The 19,879-nt window shown below is 39.8% G+C and overlaps 1 protein-coding gene across 7 annotated transcripts; it reads left to right on the forward strand.

The window, feature by feature from the left end:
- Positions 1–1,711: 1,711 nt before the first annotated feature.
- snphb (syntaphilin b) lies at positions 1,712–19,825 on the forward strand. Of its 7 annotated transcripts, none has more exons than XM_055187910.2 (7): positions 1,712–1,907; positions 6,429–6,576; positions 8,907–8,981; positions 10,919–11,035; positions 13,702–13,809; positions 13,892–14,041; positions 15,002–19,825. In XM_055187910.2, exons 2-7 carry the CDS (start codon positions 6,533–6,535, stop codon positions 16,581–16,583), a joined length of 2,076 nt encoding a protein of 691 aa, XP_055043885.2. In that variant the 5' UTR covers positions 1,712–1,907; positions 6,429–6,532; the 3' UTR covers positions 16,584–19,825. The 7 variants fall into 7 exon arrangements, with proteins under 7 accessions (XP_055043885.2, XP_055043889.2, XP_055043888.2 ...); XM_055187911.2 differs by lacking the exon at positions 1,712–1,907 and adding an exon at positions 4,961–5,932; XM_055187914.2 differs by lacking the exon at positions 10,919–11,035 and having other exon boundaries at positions 1,713–1,907.
- The last annotated feature ends 54 nt before the right edge of the window (positions 19,826–19,879 follow it).

Below are 19,879 nucleotides of genomic sequence, written 5' to 3' on the forward strand. Positions count from 1 at the left end.
AAAAGTTCAGTACTTAAAATCTTAAGCTTAAAAAGCTTGATGTAACCATCAAGTGAAAGTTAGTAATGTACACTCAGAGACTTATTCTACAAGAATAATTACTGTAATATATAGCTGTTTAACAGACACATAAATCACATCATCAATTTTTACCTCAGCTTAAATAATACTTCAGATTCACCAACTAGTAAAACAATGAGCCCTTACATATGTAATTGAATTATAACTCCTTCACAACTATGTAACACTTGTTGGCCATTTGATTTCTGTTTGTCACTTTTAATTCAGATAAACACAACATGTATCAGTCGTTTACTGCCATCTGCTTGTCAGAGTTGTGTATTACAGTACAATCCCAGGATAGGTTTTATTAATCAATAACAAAGAAAGGATTGCAGCAAAAATGTTTAAGAGGGTGAAGTCAGAGAACCTGTGGATAAAGCTCCAACAGGCTAACCGTTTTGCCAATGACTCTCACACTATGCCTTCATCTACAATTGGTTTCCAAAACTCCATCTTCAGTAGTGACGTCTATCCTTCTGAGACGCTTCACAGTTCATGTCACTGGAGGTTCCCACTGCGCATGTGGGACGTACAACGTACTGTAAAAAAATAATTAAGATACGTTCTAAAAACAGGACTAATTGCATGAATGTTATGACGCTTTGTGTGGTAGAAGTCGTTTAACTCCAGAAGATGGCAGTAGTGCAAAGGATTCAAGTTGTCATTAAAATGTACTTCGTGTTGAAATTTTCAATGTGAAAACATTACTCAATAGTATTTATGATGTATTTATTTATATCCAAACTGGTATAGAATTGTAAAATAGTACATATAGTGCAAGTGCATGTACGATTTGGGACACACTTAGGCTATTCTCTTGCTAAAGCACGAGATGGAAATCCTTCATTGACTGTATTATTGTTCGACTTCTATCATATACGCCTCCTTACGCAAACTCACCAGTCACCATTTGCAAAATCCTAAAAATAAATACGTAGGGTGTTTTCACATTTAAACTGAAGTTACTGAGGTGCATTTATTTATGCAGTGCATTCTTTTGTCTACAATACTGAGGACAAGTGCAAGATTAAAGAAAATAAAAGAATGCAACATTTATGAAATTACATTTGGTGTACAACCATAAATAAACCTGTGGGATTTGCCAAATTGAAAACAACAACAAAAGCTGTAGCGCCATCTATCGGAGTGTAAGTAGCCTATTTAATCTACGAGATATGAAGAGCGCTGTCCGTGGTTCTGAAACCTCTATTATCGAAAAAAACATTTATTCTGTTGCTCAAATCCTCGAATACTGTCTGAAGCAAATATGACGCCATATTAAATGAAAGGTTTGAAGAAACTGTAGAGGTCCTTTTAAAATGTTATGCAAGTAAAATTTGCCCTTGGTATATTTAAAATAGCTGGTTACGATATGAGTCACTTTGATCAGTAGCACCACTGCAAGGAGGTAAATAAAAAAAAGTTCACTAAAATGTCAAATAAAATGCAGATGTTTTCCACAAAGGAAATTGTTCATTTTGTACAAACAGTCTTTCTATGTTTTTTTTTTTTAAAGAAAGCTCAATAATTCACTTAAACATTCCCATTTTCACAAACATTTCTATTCCTCCTAGAAAGCATAACGTCTCTTTTCTGACTGACTTAAAGTTTTGCTGTCCCCTTTAAGGCGACCATCGCAATATTACGCATCTGTTTCATCTCAACACTCGCTCGTCCCTCGCGCGGCAGAATCTCTTCGCATCATCATCACCCGCCCCGTCGACTCGCGCTCCCGAGCAGCGGTGCACCGCTGTGGCGGAGTCCTTGACGGGGACGAGTACCAGGCTAAACCTGACAAAACACTCATGAAGGCATCCTGAATTTCGCCGGAAGGCGGCAACCAGGTGAGCAAAAATGTTTTGCATGACAACGTTACGTGGAAATGGTGGTGTATCTTTGATTTCCCATGTGTAGGACACACCAAGGACTGTGACGCGCGATGCTATATTTAAGTAACTGAGCTGTATCTTACATTAGCACTTTATTTGTGTTCATGTAAGATCATCAGCATACATGACGGTTTTTGGCGTTTCGGTTAGTATGCGCAGAGCAGATGTTTTCCTGCAGCGAGCATGCGTGTGTATTTTGTTGTGCTTACGTTGCGCGTTCATGTTATTTGAATCCAGGACTGAATTGTAATAGGGGAAGACGATTTTCGTTCCCCAGCCCTCAAAACTGCTGCAGTGTCTGGTTTGGTTTCAGCCAACCCTTCAGCACTTCTGTGAGTCGTGACAGGGGTGCTTTGGGTTGTACGGCCTAGGGTGCAGTTTGACCTTGCATACTCGTAAGGACTCACGTATTGCAGATATAATTATGCTTTAAATAGGATTTTTGAGGGACTAGAAAGAGCATCACCCGTGACAACCAACCATTAAGTTCGCCATTTTCAAGATAGTAAAATAGTGCTTGCACTCTAATTCTTTCTCAGTATGGCACAACAGACCTGGTTGTGTAATGTCATCACGCCGTCTGTCTCACCACATACACACACAAGAGCAATGAAGGCCAATCACAACACTTGTAGCTCACGTTCAAGATAAGTGTCTGTATGGTTGTCTCCATGGCAACTCGTTTACGTTCTCTCAGCATGCTGCACGCTACACATTTTTGTTACTACAGTTGTTTTAACTTGACAGTTAGATCCTCTTTAGATATGGATGTATCACCCTGAATGGTGTATTTTGCGATAACAGCCGGTTAGATTGTCCTGTTTATTACATACCTACCACGTGAGGTAATAATTCGACACGAAATATTGATTTTAATTTTTTGGCGACGTGGCCTATTTTGTTTATGGTGGCATGAGAAAAGAGACAGCGGAGTGATACATAAAACAGTAGCGGGTATGAGTGTATGATGATTGTCGAGAATGGCATGTGTGTGCGCGCGTGTGCGTGTAAGCATAGGGTAATTATTAATTAAACTGATTGAAATATGAGTTTTAAATTCATTGCGTAAATTTGAAGTTGAGACATTTTAGGCTCTCAGGTCCATATGGAAGTTTAACAGTTTATGGCACGGAAAGATACTGTAACATAGACAAGATAAGGATGTTACCCTGTTAACCCATTCAGCTTCACAATTGCTTGTAAATGTGCTTATCTGTAGTGTAAATCCAGGGCTGATGACACTGCTGTTGAAGAAGCATGACACTGATTTGTGCACTGGTGGCAAACCAAACCCATGCAGCTTTTTTAGCAAGAACAGTTTAAAGAGAAGCTAAAGGGCAAGTGACCACTAAATGGACCCCTTTTCATATACCATGCATTGTTTGAATGAACAGATAATCCCACCCCAAACTGTCACCATTGATTAACTCAATGACACTAGAATATTTATACAAACAGAGCAACGTTAAAGTACATTACCACAGTCTTCGTCCTAAGATGGGATAGGAGAAAAGTATTTTAACATCTTATAATCTAACAACGAAATATGGAGTTGCTTATTTTGGGTTACAAGGGGTAGCCAACCCTATATCACGCAATTACGTGACTATTTCACGTATGGACCAACGTGAAATAGTCACGTTTTTCCGCGTTTGAACGTGAGCATGTCACGCTTTTCTGTTTGTGTCACTATATGCTTCACACTGCAAATACTGAGCTGTGCCAATTCCTGTGTTTAATTATTTAGATCATTAATCCCCTCTTTCCAGTATGCCCACAGTTGCAATCCTTTTTAATTTCCTCATTTCCCTCTGTTATCCAAAGCAACCTTCCTGTGTAGCTCATGTGGTACAACAGCAAAGGAGGTTATGGATTTGATTCCCAGGAAATATGCATACTGATATAAATGTATGCTGTATATTAAGCGCACTCTAAGTTGGTAAGGATAAAACCCAAATGCATAAATGTACAGTGCATTCAGTATACATTTATCAAATTAAGGGAAACGGTGCTTTTATTTATTTGTTTTACAACGTGGGTATGTAATCTGTTCTGTTAATAACGAAATATTTTTAGTAATATTTGTTGTTCAAAAGAGGAAAAAGATCAAACATTAAAGATCAGAATAAGCTCTATTTTCTTGTAAAATTTTGCATTTTCAAAAGAGAAAATTCGAAATAAATTAATAATAAAAATTATTATAAACAATTAGATAAAAATTATCTGATTAGACCAGCATTTTAAAGTGCCTATCTTGTTGTAACCATGCTTAAACAGACTCTAATGCTCTTTCTATGTAATTTTTGTTTTATTTAAAAATAATACATTTAGGCAAAAGGGAAAAAGTGATGGTGGGCGTGTTTCCAACTGTCTTTCCATTCTTCTTTCTTTCTTTCTTTCTTTCTTTCTTACAGGCATGATTTTAACTTCATTTAATCATTTTATACACTTGCAAATTTCTCTATATCTGTGCACTGGAATCTTTTTCTCTCCACAAAATAAATTCCCTGTGTGTGCAAACATACTTGGCAATAAATAAATAAGATGTTTAGAGGCATTCACTGTCATTTCCACATACATTACATTTAAACTGACTTAAAACATCAAGTTAAATCTTGTATAACTTAAAAAATGAAGTTGAAATATGATCTAATAATTAGTAGGGCTGTTTTTTGTTTCTTCATGAAATAATTTTCACACATTGTTGTGATTATTTAAATTAAATCTTTTGCAAGGTTAACCTGGCAGTAAATTTTAATACACATAACACATATTTAAAAGTAATTATTTAATGAATATATCTTTCAAATACTAAATTTGAAGTTGCTGTTTTGGAAAGGTATGTTTTACTTGGCAATTCATACAAAGTTTTGCAGCATTTCTTTAAATGCTGCATGTTTTACCATTGTATTAAATGGCTTTGCAATGTATCTTGGTACACTGTCAGTCAAGAAGAGCCATTAAGCCCGGGATACACTGCACGATTATTGGCTGTCCCAGACGAAAGATTGCCATCATGAAACTATTGTCGCGATTTCTGAGATCGTGGCTCTCCATCGGTAGTCCTATGTCGTACAGTGAGAGAGGTTCAAAGACGTCCGTTTTCCCGGTCTTGCGTCCAAAGATAGCCTACGATAGTTTTCTGACAGTGTCAGAAATTCGGCATGATCACCGCACAGTGTGTTTGCTGCTACGACCTGCGCGCCGGTATTTGTTTACCACGAGCGCATGCTGGTGACGTTGCGCAACGTGTGACGCTGCCGCCGAAGCTTTCGTGTCATCATCGTACAGTCTACATGCCTCTCGTACCCAAGATTAAATGATACATGTCGCACAGTGTGATAAGGTAATGATCTTATAAGAGGACAAAAATCGTGCAGTGTATCCCGGGCTTTAGGTATGGTCTCGTTTATACAGGCGCTGCAGCTCCCCCATGTGTTTTTTAGAGAGATATGCAATCATTGCGGTGATCTGAAATCATCTTGATAAGGTCAAACAATTGCGATTAGACGATTATTTAATCATTGTGACAGCCCTATTAATCAGTTAAAGTAACATTAAAACACATATGTTGCCATGGCTTACAGTGTATTCACAGGGCCAGACATGTCTTAAAGATGAAAAGCCTTGTCTTAAAGGCCTTGTAAATGCTATGGGACCCATATATGAAACATAAATAATCATTTGTTTTCATTGTTGTTGGAATTTTTATACCAAACTGGATGGCGCAACCTTGAAGCCCCGGGCTCATGGTAGTCAAGGGCCCCTGGGCACTGGCCCCATTGGCTCGGTCAGTAACAGTTCATAATATAACATAACACATGTTTAGATGAGCTGCGCTTCAAGAACTTTATTTATGGCTTCTTGTTTGGTTTCAGACCAGCGTGAAGTCAGAGACCATCCAGCCCGTGTCAGCACAATGCTAAATATATTACAGCTAAATGGACATTGCTGTTGCCAGATCTGCTCGGTGTGGAGAGGTCAGATAAATTAGATTAGACAGACAGATTCTTATATTTCGTTTCTGCTCTCATTTGACTACGTGATCTGCCACACAAACACACACACACACATGAATATGTGCTAACATTTTATAAAAGGAATTTAACCATGAAAAAGGTGTCATCAAATAAAAAATGATTTACTTACTCTCAGATCATTTCATATTTGTATGACAGCTACTCTTTCCAAGTAAGAAAGGATGTGATTTGTTTTCAATAAATAAGATTTAGAGTGTTTGCCTGACATCATTTACGTCTTGTTGGAGCTGGCCAGTCAGGATCCTCATTCACTTTTATTAGTTTTTAATAGTGGTACATTTTTCAACATTACTCATTTTGTGTTCCATTCCAATCTTACTTCTTATATAAAACTTTGGTATGTTTCTTTATATGACGCTGCAGTTATGAAAATGAGTAGAGTCACAGTCAGATCCTGTTGTGGTACTGAATACCATTTGCCTTGTACTGTATTCAGGCTGGCTGCAGCTGAGCTTTTAAAGCTGTGTTGAGACAGAAGAAGAGAGAGAGAGATCCAGCCGAAAAGAAGAAGAAGTGTAAAGGGTGACGGATACTGACTCCATGTCTTCGCCTTCACATAAAAGATCTGGTTCTGGATCACGCAAGTAAGACACATCTTTTTTGGTGGTATTGATATAAAGTGTCAGCTGTGCCAGTGGGCTGTGTTTCGAATTATGCTTAAACTTTCTTAAACATGGCAGTGTCTCATATCTTCTACTCAGTGACTTTTTAAGCCGTACGTGCTTTGATAATTCCTAACACTGTCTCTCTTCTGCTCTCATCATTACTGCCTCAGCTGTTTAGCTCTTTCAATTTCTCTCTCGGCTGATTTATTTCACCCTACAGCTGCCAGGTTGTTTAAAACTGCTTGGATGGTTAGTTCAAAAGCTTTATAAGCACATTACTCTACCGGGATGTTAAACTGCTAAAGATGTAAAATTCCAGAATAAGATGTAATACCACAATTATATGGTGAAATGGTAACTTGAAAAAATGACCTATTTCTGTCAGAGTTTACCGTACTAGGCCAAAGGGAGGATATACCCTGTAATGGTTTGCACAAAAGATTGACTGACCAGTACTTTAGCAGTACATTAGTACTACTGTGTTTACTACAACAGGAGCCTGTCCTTCTCTTTTAAATCCCCCCCACCTCGGGTCATTTATGCAAGCAGTTTTTTACAACCTATAGTTACATTGAAAAGTTCACAAGCAAAACCATTTAGGGATAGTTTACTGACATCTCACATGTTTTTTTGGAAAAAAAGTTTTTTTTAATCATATGTTTTGGTTCAGTATTTTCACTTTAATGGTAATGAAAAAGGTTATTAGTCAGTAACTGAAATGGCTTGTTTTCACAAATGTCACTTTAGTCGTTTCATTGGTATTTAACAAATTTTTCTGCAAAAGCCTCTAAGTGCACTTTTTTCCAAAATCTCCACTTTGAAAACAAGTCCACTTCTTTATGCAAGACATAGTAAAGAGTTGCAAAATCACTAAATATGCAACCTAGTTAGAATTCAAAATGTTAAAAAGGATGAGGATTACATTAGGTGGCGCTGTGATCCATGTGGCTTCCACATTCGTGATGAATTCAGGTCCTACTCACAAGGGACACACATGTTTAAATGTGATCCACGGTCGATTTATATTCTTTCTCTGTGCACTTTTGAGAAATTTGACTGAAAAATCAACGGATTTTGCCAACAAAGTGGCAGAGGTGTATAATACTTAAGTATTTTAGTTACATTTTCCAAGCATATGCTAGAGTGTTTGTCTTGGGAAAAAAGGTACTTTTCTTTACTAAAAAATGTTCACTACAATCTAAAGCATAGAATCATACTGTGTATTCATTATATATTGCATATTAAAATTGATTTAATGCCTAATTACATAAAAATTGTGTACTTTTACTTTCTTGAGTAAAAGTACGAAAAATGTTTTTACTTACGTAAAAGTACAAAAAAATTACTAAATGTTTAATGTACTTAAATATTAAATATAAACCAAAAACTTAAAAATTATGAAATGTAGTGGAGTAAAAATTATGATAATATGTTTTGGAATGTTTGTTTTCCAAAGAAAAACACTAATAAAATACAAATAATTGAAAATTTACTTTTATGTAGAAAGTAAAAATACTTAAGTACTATACAACTCTGCAAAGTGGTATTTCTAAATAACCTGAGGCTGGGTTTACGAATTTGAAGTACAAGTATCTTATGCCGTTTAGCAGCTTTTGCATCTGAGCTCTTCATTTTAAAGTTAAGCGCCCTCTAGCTGTCATAAAAATACTGATAGTTTCATTTTGACTGTTGCTACCAATCACAATGCAAGTTTGTTTAAATGCAGTGTAAGAACTTTTTACATAGTCCATTACTCACCAATATTTATTTCAGAATTTTTTTATTTATTGGAATAAATAGAATTTGGCAGGAATTTGGCTCTTATCCAATTTGACTTGCACCAGTAATGCGCGGGTTGATCCAAAATGAGCAGGTGCCTGCGGGTTAGGAGTCATCCAAAAATATTTTAAATGATATTCAGGTCACGGTCGGTTGGGTCGTTTGATATGAAGATGCCAATTAAAAAATGCGGGCCAGGGAGCGGGTCAGGTACAGTATTTATTATTTATTTTTTTGCGGTCCGAGTTGCGGGGGGTTATTTGAAAACGTCGGTCGAGTTGTTTATACATTGACCCGCGCATCACTGACTTGCACTGACGCAATCCCAATTATCACACAGATAATGAATTAGGAAAATGTTTCTGCAGCATTGTCTGCTGCCAGTAGGGGCGCTAAACTTAATTGATTAAACACTCCTAGTCATATTTGAGGGAGATGACCCTATACAGTCATATGGGAATGACATGTAGTATCAGTAATAATGCAGTAGAGCCCAGCTCTGTGCCTCTGTCTCATCTCTGTTTTCTCAGATTCAACCTGCTGAAGGCCCTACAGCCTAAGCAACGCTTGCAACAAATGGTGTCGTCTCCTTCTGCGTCCCCCGTGTGAGACTCTGATTCAGTATCGTCTGTAGGGCATGAATGTAGTGCACAGTGCACTTCCACAGTACACATTCACACTCAGACCCAATCTAAACCAGATCATTATCCACTACAACTGCTTCTTATGTCCAAGAACCGAGAGGCCTGAGTGAATACATCTCAGGCCATCTTAGGTCTTTGACAGAGACCTAAAGAAAAGATCTGTCAAGTTTTGGGAATTTCTTAATGAAAAGCTCCTGACTGAATTCTAAATCTGTAAGACCTAAAATAAATACAGTATTGTTAAATTTCAGTGAGTGTGTATAACATGAAATGTACTTTGCATATGGCATAAAATAGAATCATGTTCACTTAGTCCATCTCACTAGACACGTGATGGATAGACCTGGACTGTTCAACCACCTCTGCTGCTGCTTCTTAACCTTGCTATCAGTATTGATAGCAAAGTCCCCTCTTATTTTCTCTCTCCACGAGCACGCTTTAATGTTCAGCTATTTCACTTTTCTTTCTATTCCTCTGCTTTGCTCTCACCTTAACCATAAACTTGGCTGCTTTTATGGTTTGGGCAGTTCAGCCCACCAATGGGGATTCTGGTGGACAGCTGCTTGACACTTTAAATGTGCTGTTTTGGTCTATTTTTCATCATTTGATGAGCTGTTGAAGTGCATGAGGTGGTAAATGAAATTTCTTGAATGGTCTGCTAAATAAAGACAAAATTGTATTTAGAGCCACACTGTCTTGCCTAGTAATGAATATTAACAATGCAATTTGATATACGTTTGCCATCTTAACCAATGCATTTGGACCTTTTATAGTAACAGGGGCTTTGTCTATACTAGAGTACCTATTGTGGATGATTGATAATCTTTTGATATTGCTTTGATATGAGATTTTTAATTAGCCAGCAATTTGTCTGCATTTGAGCTTTTAAAGTAATCCATCTTGCTTATAACAACCACCTAAAGCTACAGTGCTGTGCACCACCTGAAAGGAAAAGCTTTCACTCTGAACTCAGGATGTAATTTTCCCAAGAGAGAAAATTAAAAAGTTATTACTCAATGAGTTTCGCAGCTATGAATCATTGTTACTAAAATTACAAGTGATTGCCTGCTGCTTTGTTTCATTGTTTAAAATGGTGAAGGCTATGTGAGGTCAGTAGTTCCCTGAACAACACAGCATGTAACAGTTCAGTAGAAGGCTATATTTAGGACTTATCCCCTTACATAAAACATTGTAAAGGTCCACTGTGTAGATTTTAGCATCTTTTTTTAAATGCATAGAGAAGCTACAGTAGCCACCACAGGACAAACACGTCATCTTCTAAAACATTGTAGTGACAAAAAGGCTCTATAGAGCAGTTTGTCCATTTAGGGCTACTGTAGAAACATGGCGGTGCGGAATGGCGACCTACATGTAAGGGACCCGCAATGTATGTGTACATAAAAGCGGCTCATTATAAGGTAATAGAAACAATACAGTTCATTATGTAAGGTCTTTATATGCCACTGATAATATAGTTATGTTCATATTGCATTTCTGTCCAGACATCCTTCTAAAAGTTACAGAATGCACCTTTAACATTTATGCATTTGGCAGATGCTTTTATCCAAAGTGACTTACAGTGAATTAAAAGTTATACATTTAATTAGTATTTGTGATCCCTGCGAATCAAACCCATGACATTTTGCAAACAAAACCCATGACAAACAAAATTAAATATAATGTTATAAAATTGAATATTTTCTTGTCTTGTACTTACTCAATAAATCCATCAAACAATCTGTTTAATAATCTACAACATCTACACAGTGTCAGGTCATAATTCATCAATGTGTTCAAATTCCACCAATTTGTAAGTAAGATGGTAGTTAAGTGCAGGTCACCGTGTTATAAAGATTATAAAGTTTGTGTAATGCCCTATGTTCTTGTTTGTGGGTCAGTTTTGACTATTGCAGGTTTATAGAGCTAGACTACACACCCATGGAGTCAGGCATTATGGTCTCTATGAGACAGAGCAGAGGATTTCTGACACCAAAGTCCCCGGAACGTCACTGTCGGTCAGCGTTTCGTCATCTCTCTCGCTCTCTATTTTCTCTTCCATTCACCCTTTTACTTTTTATGTTCTCTGTGTGGCATGGATCTAAGCTCTTTAACCACATCATCCTTATAAAATTAGGTTTTATTAGGGGTTGAAAGCTTGTGTGTGCCATACTTGAAATGTGCAGCCTGATTGTTTTATGTCTGTGGTGTGCAAAGTGATTATTTAATCATTATAATGGCTTGAGCACTGCTGATTTAGGCTTGTATACCAAAAGTGGTCCTAGTTGCTGGGTCGTTACCCTTTCAAAAGTACACCTTTGTATCTAAAGAATTCATTTTGTACCTCAGAGGTACACGTTGGTACCAAAGAGCGTGTATACATACCTCGGAGGTAAATGTTTGTACCAAAGAGCGCGTATTAGTACCTCGGAGGTACACGTTGGTACCAAAGAGCATGTATTAGTACCTCAGAGGTACACGTTGGTACCAAAAAGCGAGTATTAGTACCTCGGAGGTACACGTTGGTACCAAAGAGCACGTATTAGTACCTGAGAGGTACAAGTTGGTACCAAAGAGCATGTATTAGTACCTCGGAGGTACACGTTGGTACCAAAGAGCGAGTATTAGTACCTCGGAGGTACAAGTTGGTACCAAAGAGCATGTATTAGTACCTCGGAGGTACACGTTGGTACCAAAGAGCGCGTGTTTGTACCTCGGAGGTACACGTTGGTACCAAAAAGCGAGTATTAGTACCTCGGAGGTACACGTTGGTACCAAAGAGCACGTATTAGTACCTCAGAGGTACACGTTGGTACCAAAGAGCATGTATTAGTACCTCGGAGGTACACGTTGGTACCAAAGAGCAAGTATTAGTACCTCGGAGGTACATGTTGATACCAAAGAGTGCGTATAAGTACCTCGGAGGTACATGTTGGTACCAAAGAGCGTGTGTTAGTACCTCGAATGTACATGTTGGTACCAAAGAGCATGTATACGTACCTCAGAGGTACATGTTGGTACCAAAGAGCGCGTGTTTGTACCTCGGAGGTAAATGTTGTTACCAAAGAGCATGTATACGTACCTCAGAGGTACATGTTGGTACCAAAGAGCATGTGTTAGTACCTCGGAGGTACATGTTGGTACCAAAGAGCTCGTATTCGTACCTCGGAGGTACATGTTGGTACCAATGAGCACATATAAGTACCTCAGAGGTACATGTTGGTACCAAAGAGCACATATTCGTACCGCAGAGGTACATGTTGGTACCAAAGAGCGCGTATAAGTACCTCGGAGGTACATGTTGGTACCAAAGAGTGCATTTTAGTACCTCAGAGGTACATGTTGGTACCAAAGAGCACGTATTAGTAACTCAGAGGTACATGTTGGTACCAAAGAGCGCGTATACATACCTCGGAGGTACATGTTGTTACCAAAGAGCGCGTGTTAGTACCTCGGAGGTACATGTTGTTACCAAAGAGCACGTATTAGTACCTTGGAGGTACATGTTGGTACCAAAGAGCGCGTGTTTGTACCTCGGAGGTACATGTTGGTACCAAAGAGCTCGTATTCGTACCTCGGAGGTACATGTTGGTACCAATGAGCGCGTATAAGTACCTCAAAGGTACATGTTGGTACCAAAGAGCGCGTATAAATACCTCAGGGGTACATGTTGTTACCAAAGAGCGAGTATTAGTACCTCGGAGGTACATGTTGATACCAAAGAGCACGTATTAGTACCTTGGAGGTACATGTTGGTACCAAAGAGCGCGTGTTTGTACCTCGGAGGTAAATGTTGTTACCAAAGAGCATGTGTTAGTACCTCGGAGGTACATGTTGGTACCAAAGAGCTCGTATTCGTACCTCGGAGGTACATGTTGGTACCAATGAGCACATATAAGTACCTCAGAGGTACATGTTGGTACCAAAGAGCGCATATTTGTACCGCAGAGGTACATGTTGGTACCAAAGAGCACGTATAAGTACCTCAGAGGTACATGTTGGTACCAAAGAGCGCATATTCGTACCGCAGAGGTACATGTTGGTACCAAAGAGCGCGTATAAGTACCTCAAAGGTACATGTTGGTACCAAAGAGCGCGTATAAATACCTCAGGGGTACATGTTGTTACCAAAGAGCGTGTGTTAGTACCTCGGAGGTACATGTTGGTACCAAAGAGCGCGTATAAGTACCTCAAAGGTACATGTTGGTACCAAAGAGCGCATATTAGTACCTCAGAGGTGCATAATGGAATCAAATGTATACATATCTGTAGCTACAAATTAGGACCATTTTAAAGGGTACTGTCCCAGCTATGGACCATTTCTTGACCATTTTCTTATGACAGTGCACCTTTTGTTCATTAATAATCCATGATAGGTTTATTGTATTTTGTCATGTCAAAAATTATGTTATGTTGTTTTGCAGTTTGTTGTCCATTCTTTTTCAGTTTCACGTGACCTGGGTGTCGTTTTGCCTATATTTTTATTTTTTGTATTCATAAATTCTCCTCTAGAGAGTTGACTTTGAGTAAAGTGGCATGCTGGTTATTTTGTATCATAAGGCGGCATGTTCGGTATAATGTTAAATTCATTTTAATGTACATTTCTGTTTGTTTTCAAATATTGTACGCCATCTTGTTTCATTTTCAGTGGCCACACAAGGTGACATTGTGATTCTGTTATTAGACGGAGTCCAGCACCTGTCAGTAACCGCGATCCCTATGGGAATGCCTCTCACAGCAGCAGCAGCAATTCAGGGTCATGCAAGGGCAGTGATGGAAGCCCAACCCATAGGTAAGACATGAATAGCTTTCCTCTTACTTCCTCATATGTTTACCACTTTATTCATATTTGATTTTGTTCTTTCCCATACCAGGCGTCACTTAAAACACACCTCGTGCAATGATAACCACGGTATCCGACCCCCTCCACCAGAGCAATACCTAACCCCTCTGCAACAGAAAGAGGTGTGTATCAGACACCTGAGAGCAAAACTCAAAGAGACCATCGACAGACTGCAGGACAGGTAAGGAATACGGTGATTTAAAATGCATTATGCATTAGAGCCCAGGATCTGTGCAGCTGTGATGAAATTGGTTTTATCTCAAGCATCTGCTTTGTGCAGCAGCAGTTAATTAAATAAATTAGTAATTCCTCAATGTTGTGCACATTTGCATTCGATTGATGATTTGCAGTCTGTAACAAGTACAGATGCAGATCTGCCTTTGAAATGCAAAGAACTAAAAATATTTGCATTTAGACAGTTTGCCATTTGTTGTTTCTTTTATTTTCATACAAGTGCATTGATATAGTCTGTAAATGAGTGTTCCTGTTGCTTAATGGTTAGAGCCAGTGGCGGCTCGTGACTGCTCATCCGAGGAGTGCAAATTTTAAAATATGCGTACGGAGTGTCATGTGAACCATCACATGTTTTGTCAAAATAAGTGCCTGCTTCACACACGTCAAATGTTTATGATAAAAGCGATCCTCACGTTCACAAAATACTCGGAAGACACTCCCTTAACAGTAAACTCTGATTACGCATGAGATTATGCAAGTATCTGTCAAAAGCGATCATCTCTTTAACATAAACCCTTTAGATGCGTCTGCAGCAGGCACTTATTTTGACAAGACACGTAATGCACATAGGATCACTCGATGCGCAGAACACATATTTTGAAATTACGAACCACAAACATGAAGGGGTACATACATGTTGTGACGAACTTAGCGTCGACACCCTCGAAAAAAGAAGTCACCGGCTGCCACTGGTTAGAGCATTAGATTCCATCCCAGATTCCATCCCAAGAAATTTTCAGTTTTTAGTACTTTTTGTTGTTGTCAGTTGTGTAAACGTACCCTAAAAAAACAAGATTAAGAGAATTATGTTTCATCATTTTGGGATTTTACAACACGACAAACACAAAAAGATAAGGAGAAAGAAAGATGCCTTCTTTTTCTCATTTCTTTTCCACTTCTTCTTCAGGGACACTGAGATCGATGAGTTGCGTACTCAGCTGTCTCGCATGCAGGAAGATTGGATAGAAGAAGAGTGCCATCGTGTGGAGGCTCAGCTGGCTTTGAAAGAGGCTCGTAGGGAGATCCAGCAGCTCAAACAGGTCGTCGATGTTGTTCGATCCAGTCTGGGAGACACCGACACAGGTGTGCAGCAGTGCTTCCAAGACATCAACCTTCAGAACCACAAGCTGGAGACTTTATTGCAGAACATGGAGCTGGCTCAGATCGGGACTGCCAAAGCAGGTGGAGGATTGGTGGGGGCAGGGCTGGGGGTCGACGAGGGTCTGGCGGGGTCGTCTGAAGGCTCCCCAGCTCGCTCGTTGACCCGCAGCTCTACCTACACCAAGCTGAGCGACCAGGCCGGACCAGAACATTGCGGTAATGAAAACGAGTGTGACGTTCCGTGTTTGTCAGGCGAGGGCACGCAAGACAGCGGGTTTGTTTGCTGCGGAGAGAGCGGAAGAGGAGCCAGCAAGGCAGACCTGCTCCTTGAGGCTGCTTTTCTGTCTCAAGAGACAGCCTCGCTGCTTGATGCGTACTCCCGCCTGCCACACTCCTCCACCTATGAGGGACTTTGCAACAGCGAGTCCAGAGTAGTGCCGCACCGTTGCGGTGGGATCGGGACAGGGCCCAGCATCAGTGCAAGTCACCCCTGTCTATCGCATCATCACCTATACCTGCACCACCTGCGCGAGCAAGCTATTCAAACCGACTACGACCACGCTCCTGCCTCAGCCCCTGCTCACGGACCCAGTACTTCTTTTAACTCCGATCTGGACACTATTGCCGAGCGCACCTTTCGTTCTCAGGCCTGCAGCCCGACCTCCACCTGGATGTCTGATGAGGGAGATGACCTGGAGTCGGTAGCCACAGAAACAGTTGCCATGGCATCAATCATCATGGACCCTGTTTCCACTGCATCTGCTCCAGCACCGGCTGTTGCAACAAAGCATTTGGCTCAATCCGAATCCTTCTTGAAAGAAACTGATAGTTTAGCACTGAATGCCATAGAGCCGTTTGACACAGACTGTACCATACCAGTTTCAGCTTTGATATCAGATAACACTGCATCCCCAGTAAGCAACTCTGCTCCATCTGAGCTTAATAAAGATCCTTTGCCGAGTCCTGGCTCTTGCTCTAACCATCCATTGGATGAAAATAAAGAGGAGACCCTCCCAGAAACCACTCAGCCTCGTAGTGCATTATCAGAAGCAGGGGATACAAAAGATCATGTTGTAAATATAGACGGTGAAGAAGGTGAAGATGACCTGGATGAGAGTGCTACAGACGAAGAGTCATCCAGATGTGGTTTACCAGTGAAGAACTACTGGAGTCGCCACTTTCTAGTAGATTTGCTTGCGGTGGTTGTGCCAGTTGTGCCCACTGTGGCTTGGTTATGTCGGGGGGCATACCGCGGGGGTCAGCCAATGTACCATATTGGTTCTCTGCTGCGAGGTTGCTGCACCGTGGCACTCCATTCTCTACGACGAGGGGGAGGTCTCCGGCACTACCCTGCAGGAGGAGGGGGTCCAGGAGGTATGAATATATGAAACCTACAGTTTTCGGAACCACTGAAACATTGTTCCTGTATCAAATGTGCAATGTAAAGGCTGGTGAAACAACCCAAGGAATTGAAGCAGAACCAGTGGAAGGATGGAGGCTGGGCACAGGTCCTAAGTTGTGGTTATCTATACACTTCTCAAGTTCGGAAAGAAGAGTGAATGGGAATGGGGACTCTGTAGCATGTATTTACTACATGCCTAAAAGTTCAACACTTTGAAGAGCTTTCAGCTTTCTCCAGCATTGCCAACCAGAGTAACGAGACGAGATGGACTGACACACACTAAAAATGATTGTATTACCCTTTATTCAGATTGTGAGAGAAGGGTCCTATGCTTTGAAAATGCATCTTGTTGTCACTGGAAAGGGTGTGTCTACTGTCTACAGTACATGTATAATACATCTGAGTGAGTGTTTGTGTTGTGTTTATGTACAGTGCAGCCAAAGTACCTGGATAACTAATGGCCATCATTGCTGTAACTGTTGTAGCATTAGTTGGCTGTCCCATTACTTTTGTCTGGTGACACTGTGAGTCGTCTTTCTCCTCAAGGAACCAGACAAGCGCCTCTTGAGCTATTTATATGCTTTGCATATACCACTAGTGTCCTAGATAAACATAGTCCACCTAGAGTGCTTTAGAAAATGTAATCTTTAGTCTAGGCTTACATCAGTCATGGGAAAGTGCAATGGTGACCCTGATTTTGCAGAATTTTAAATGGGTCAACATTTTTCTTGGTCCTGAAAAATGTTTTCTTGGTCGTGTATCTATAAAGGGACAACACATCTTAAGTAATAATATTAACATTAACAAGAAGATTCAGCGCTTAGACAATGAACAGAATTAAAGGACTTTAGTAGCCATGAACGTTTAGTCACCAGAAATTCACCTGAGTTTTGTGTTGTTAATGTGTAAACGTCTGATTTCTGTGGTAAAGAAATACAGTTGTAGCCAAATGTTTGGAGAAAATGCTGTAAGCAGTATAAATATTTTGTTTTGGTCATAATGAAAACTAATTTAGCTTTTAAAATGTGTCATTTTTGCATAGCTTAGCATACTGTGTGCTTAAAGGGTTAATTCACCAGAAAGTCATCATTTTTGGTGTTATTTACTCGCCCTCATGTTATTTAGCCCCACAATTGCTTTCTTTGTTTTAAAAGTGTTGTGTGTTGTTTTACTATTTCTGTTTACAATGGGAGTGGATGTAAGTGTCTCATCAAGCTTTAAAAGGATGCAACAGTGACATTATAGGGACAGTACACCCAAAAATTTCATATTGTTTCATAATGTCATATTCTCATTTATACCTGTATGCGTTTCTTTATTCTGTTGAACACAAAAGAAGATATTTTGATAAATGATGTTTGCAGCACTAATCTTTAAGCGCTGATGTTAACAGGTGTGAGCATCTGCGATTGTTTCGTCGCAGAGTTTATGCGGCATCCATACATAATATCTATGACTCGAACTACTGATCCATGCGTTTAACTGTGTTGATATGATTGGTTACATGTTTGGGATGTCGGAAAGGTAATTTTAAACTGCGGGAATGAGACTGTCTCCAATTTTATGAAGAAAATACTCAGCAGTGGTGTTGAATGATGAATTTGCACATGTTAAAACACCACATAGACACATAAACCACAATAAAAACATGATTTTCCCCACAATATACAGCGGGGGAAATACGTGTTTGACACATCGGCATTTTTGTCGGTGGGGGGATTTCTGGGTGGGCTATTGACAGAAAGTTTCCACCAGTTGTAGCCTTCAAGCCAAATATTGAATTCATGCAGGGAAGTCGGAACATTTGGGTGTGCAAGTTGAGTCATAATAAATAAAGTGAAATGACTAAGGGAATAAGTACTAAACACATTTTATTTAATACTTTGTAGAAAAGCCCTTGTTGGTGATTACATCTTCTAGACGCCTCTTGTATGGAGAGACCAGTCGTCTGCATTGCTCAGGAGTGATTCTGGCCCATTCTTCCACACAAACGGTCTTTAAACCTTGAAGGTTCCTTGGGCCTCTTTTATGAACTTTGATCTTCAGTTCTCTCCATAGATTTTCTATGGAATTTAGGTTGGGTGATTAACTGGGCCATTCAAGCAACTTGATTTTCTTTCTTTGAAACCACTTCATTGTTTCCTTGGCCTTGTGTTTGGGATCATTGTCTTGCAGAAATGTCCACCCTCTTTTCATTTTCAGCTTTCTGGTAGATGGCAGCAGAATTTTTATCCACAATGTCTCGGTACATTTCTCCATTCATTCTGCCTTCAATAATATGAAGTCTGCCAGTACCCCTTGCTGATAACCAGCCCCAAACCATGATGCTTCCACCCGCAACCTTAACTGTTGGTATGGTGTTCTTGGGGCGGTGGGCAGTGCCATTTCCTCTCCAAACATGGTGTGTAGAATGACGGCCAAAAAGTTCAATTTTGCTTTCATCTGACCATACTATAGTCTCCCAATAATCCACAGGCTTCTCCAAATGCTCTTTCGCAAACTTTAACCGAGCCTCTAACCATTCCCATCAAAGATCTTGAGAGAGTTCTTTGATTTTACCCATCATGAAGTCTTTCCTGTGTGCCTCCTGGGTAATGAGAAGCCTTTATAGGCCATCAATTAGGACTAAAGCAGCTGATATCAATTAGTACTGATAGGGGGCAGGGTTTCTCTCTCAATACTGACAGATTTCAGGTGATCATCTGGCTTTTTATGCCATTTTGCACCTTGTTCTCTTCACATGTTCAATACTTGTTCCCTGTGTCATTTAGCTTTGTTTATTGTGGCTCAGCTTGTGTACTTGAATGTTCTGGTTTTTTGAATGAATTCAATATTTGGCTACATCTCGTGGAGGGTTTGTGGCGGTGGCCCACTTGGAGGTCCCCTTGCTGGTGGAAGTGCTGATGTGTCAGGTGCTTATTTTCCCCGCTGTATGTAAAAAACCCCCGCAATTTACTAGTTTACTCCTGATATTGCCATTGTTCCAGCCATTACACATTTGTTTAAAGTAAACATCCTTAATGCTGAATGCGCACACAGAGAGAGGAGCAGGTCAATACTTTCTCACCAAACCCATTTGTATGCCGTTAGAACAGTTATAATGTACTGCACAAGTCACGTTAAGTTATTTAACGTCAGCACCATTCACTCCCATTGTAAACAGATAAAGCATTTTGAATAGCATTTTGATTTTGAGGAACAAAGAAAGCTAAACAATGACAATTTAAATTTTTGTGTGAACTATCTCTTTAACCATTGCTGTTTCTTTGCTAATGATTTCAG

This window comes from Misgurnus anguillicaudatus, chromosome 13 (assembly GCF_027580225.2).
Source record: "Misgurnus anguillicaudatus chromosome 13, ASM2758022v2, whole genome shotgun sequence".
NCBI lineage: Eukaryota > Metazoa > Chordata > Actinopteri > Cypriniformes > Cobitidae > Misgurnus > Misgurnus anguillicaudatus.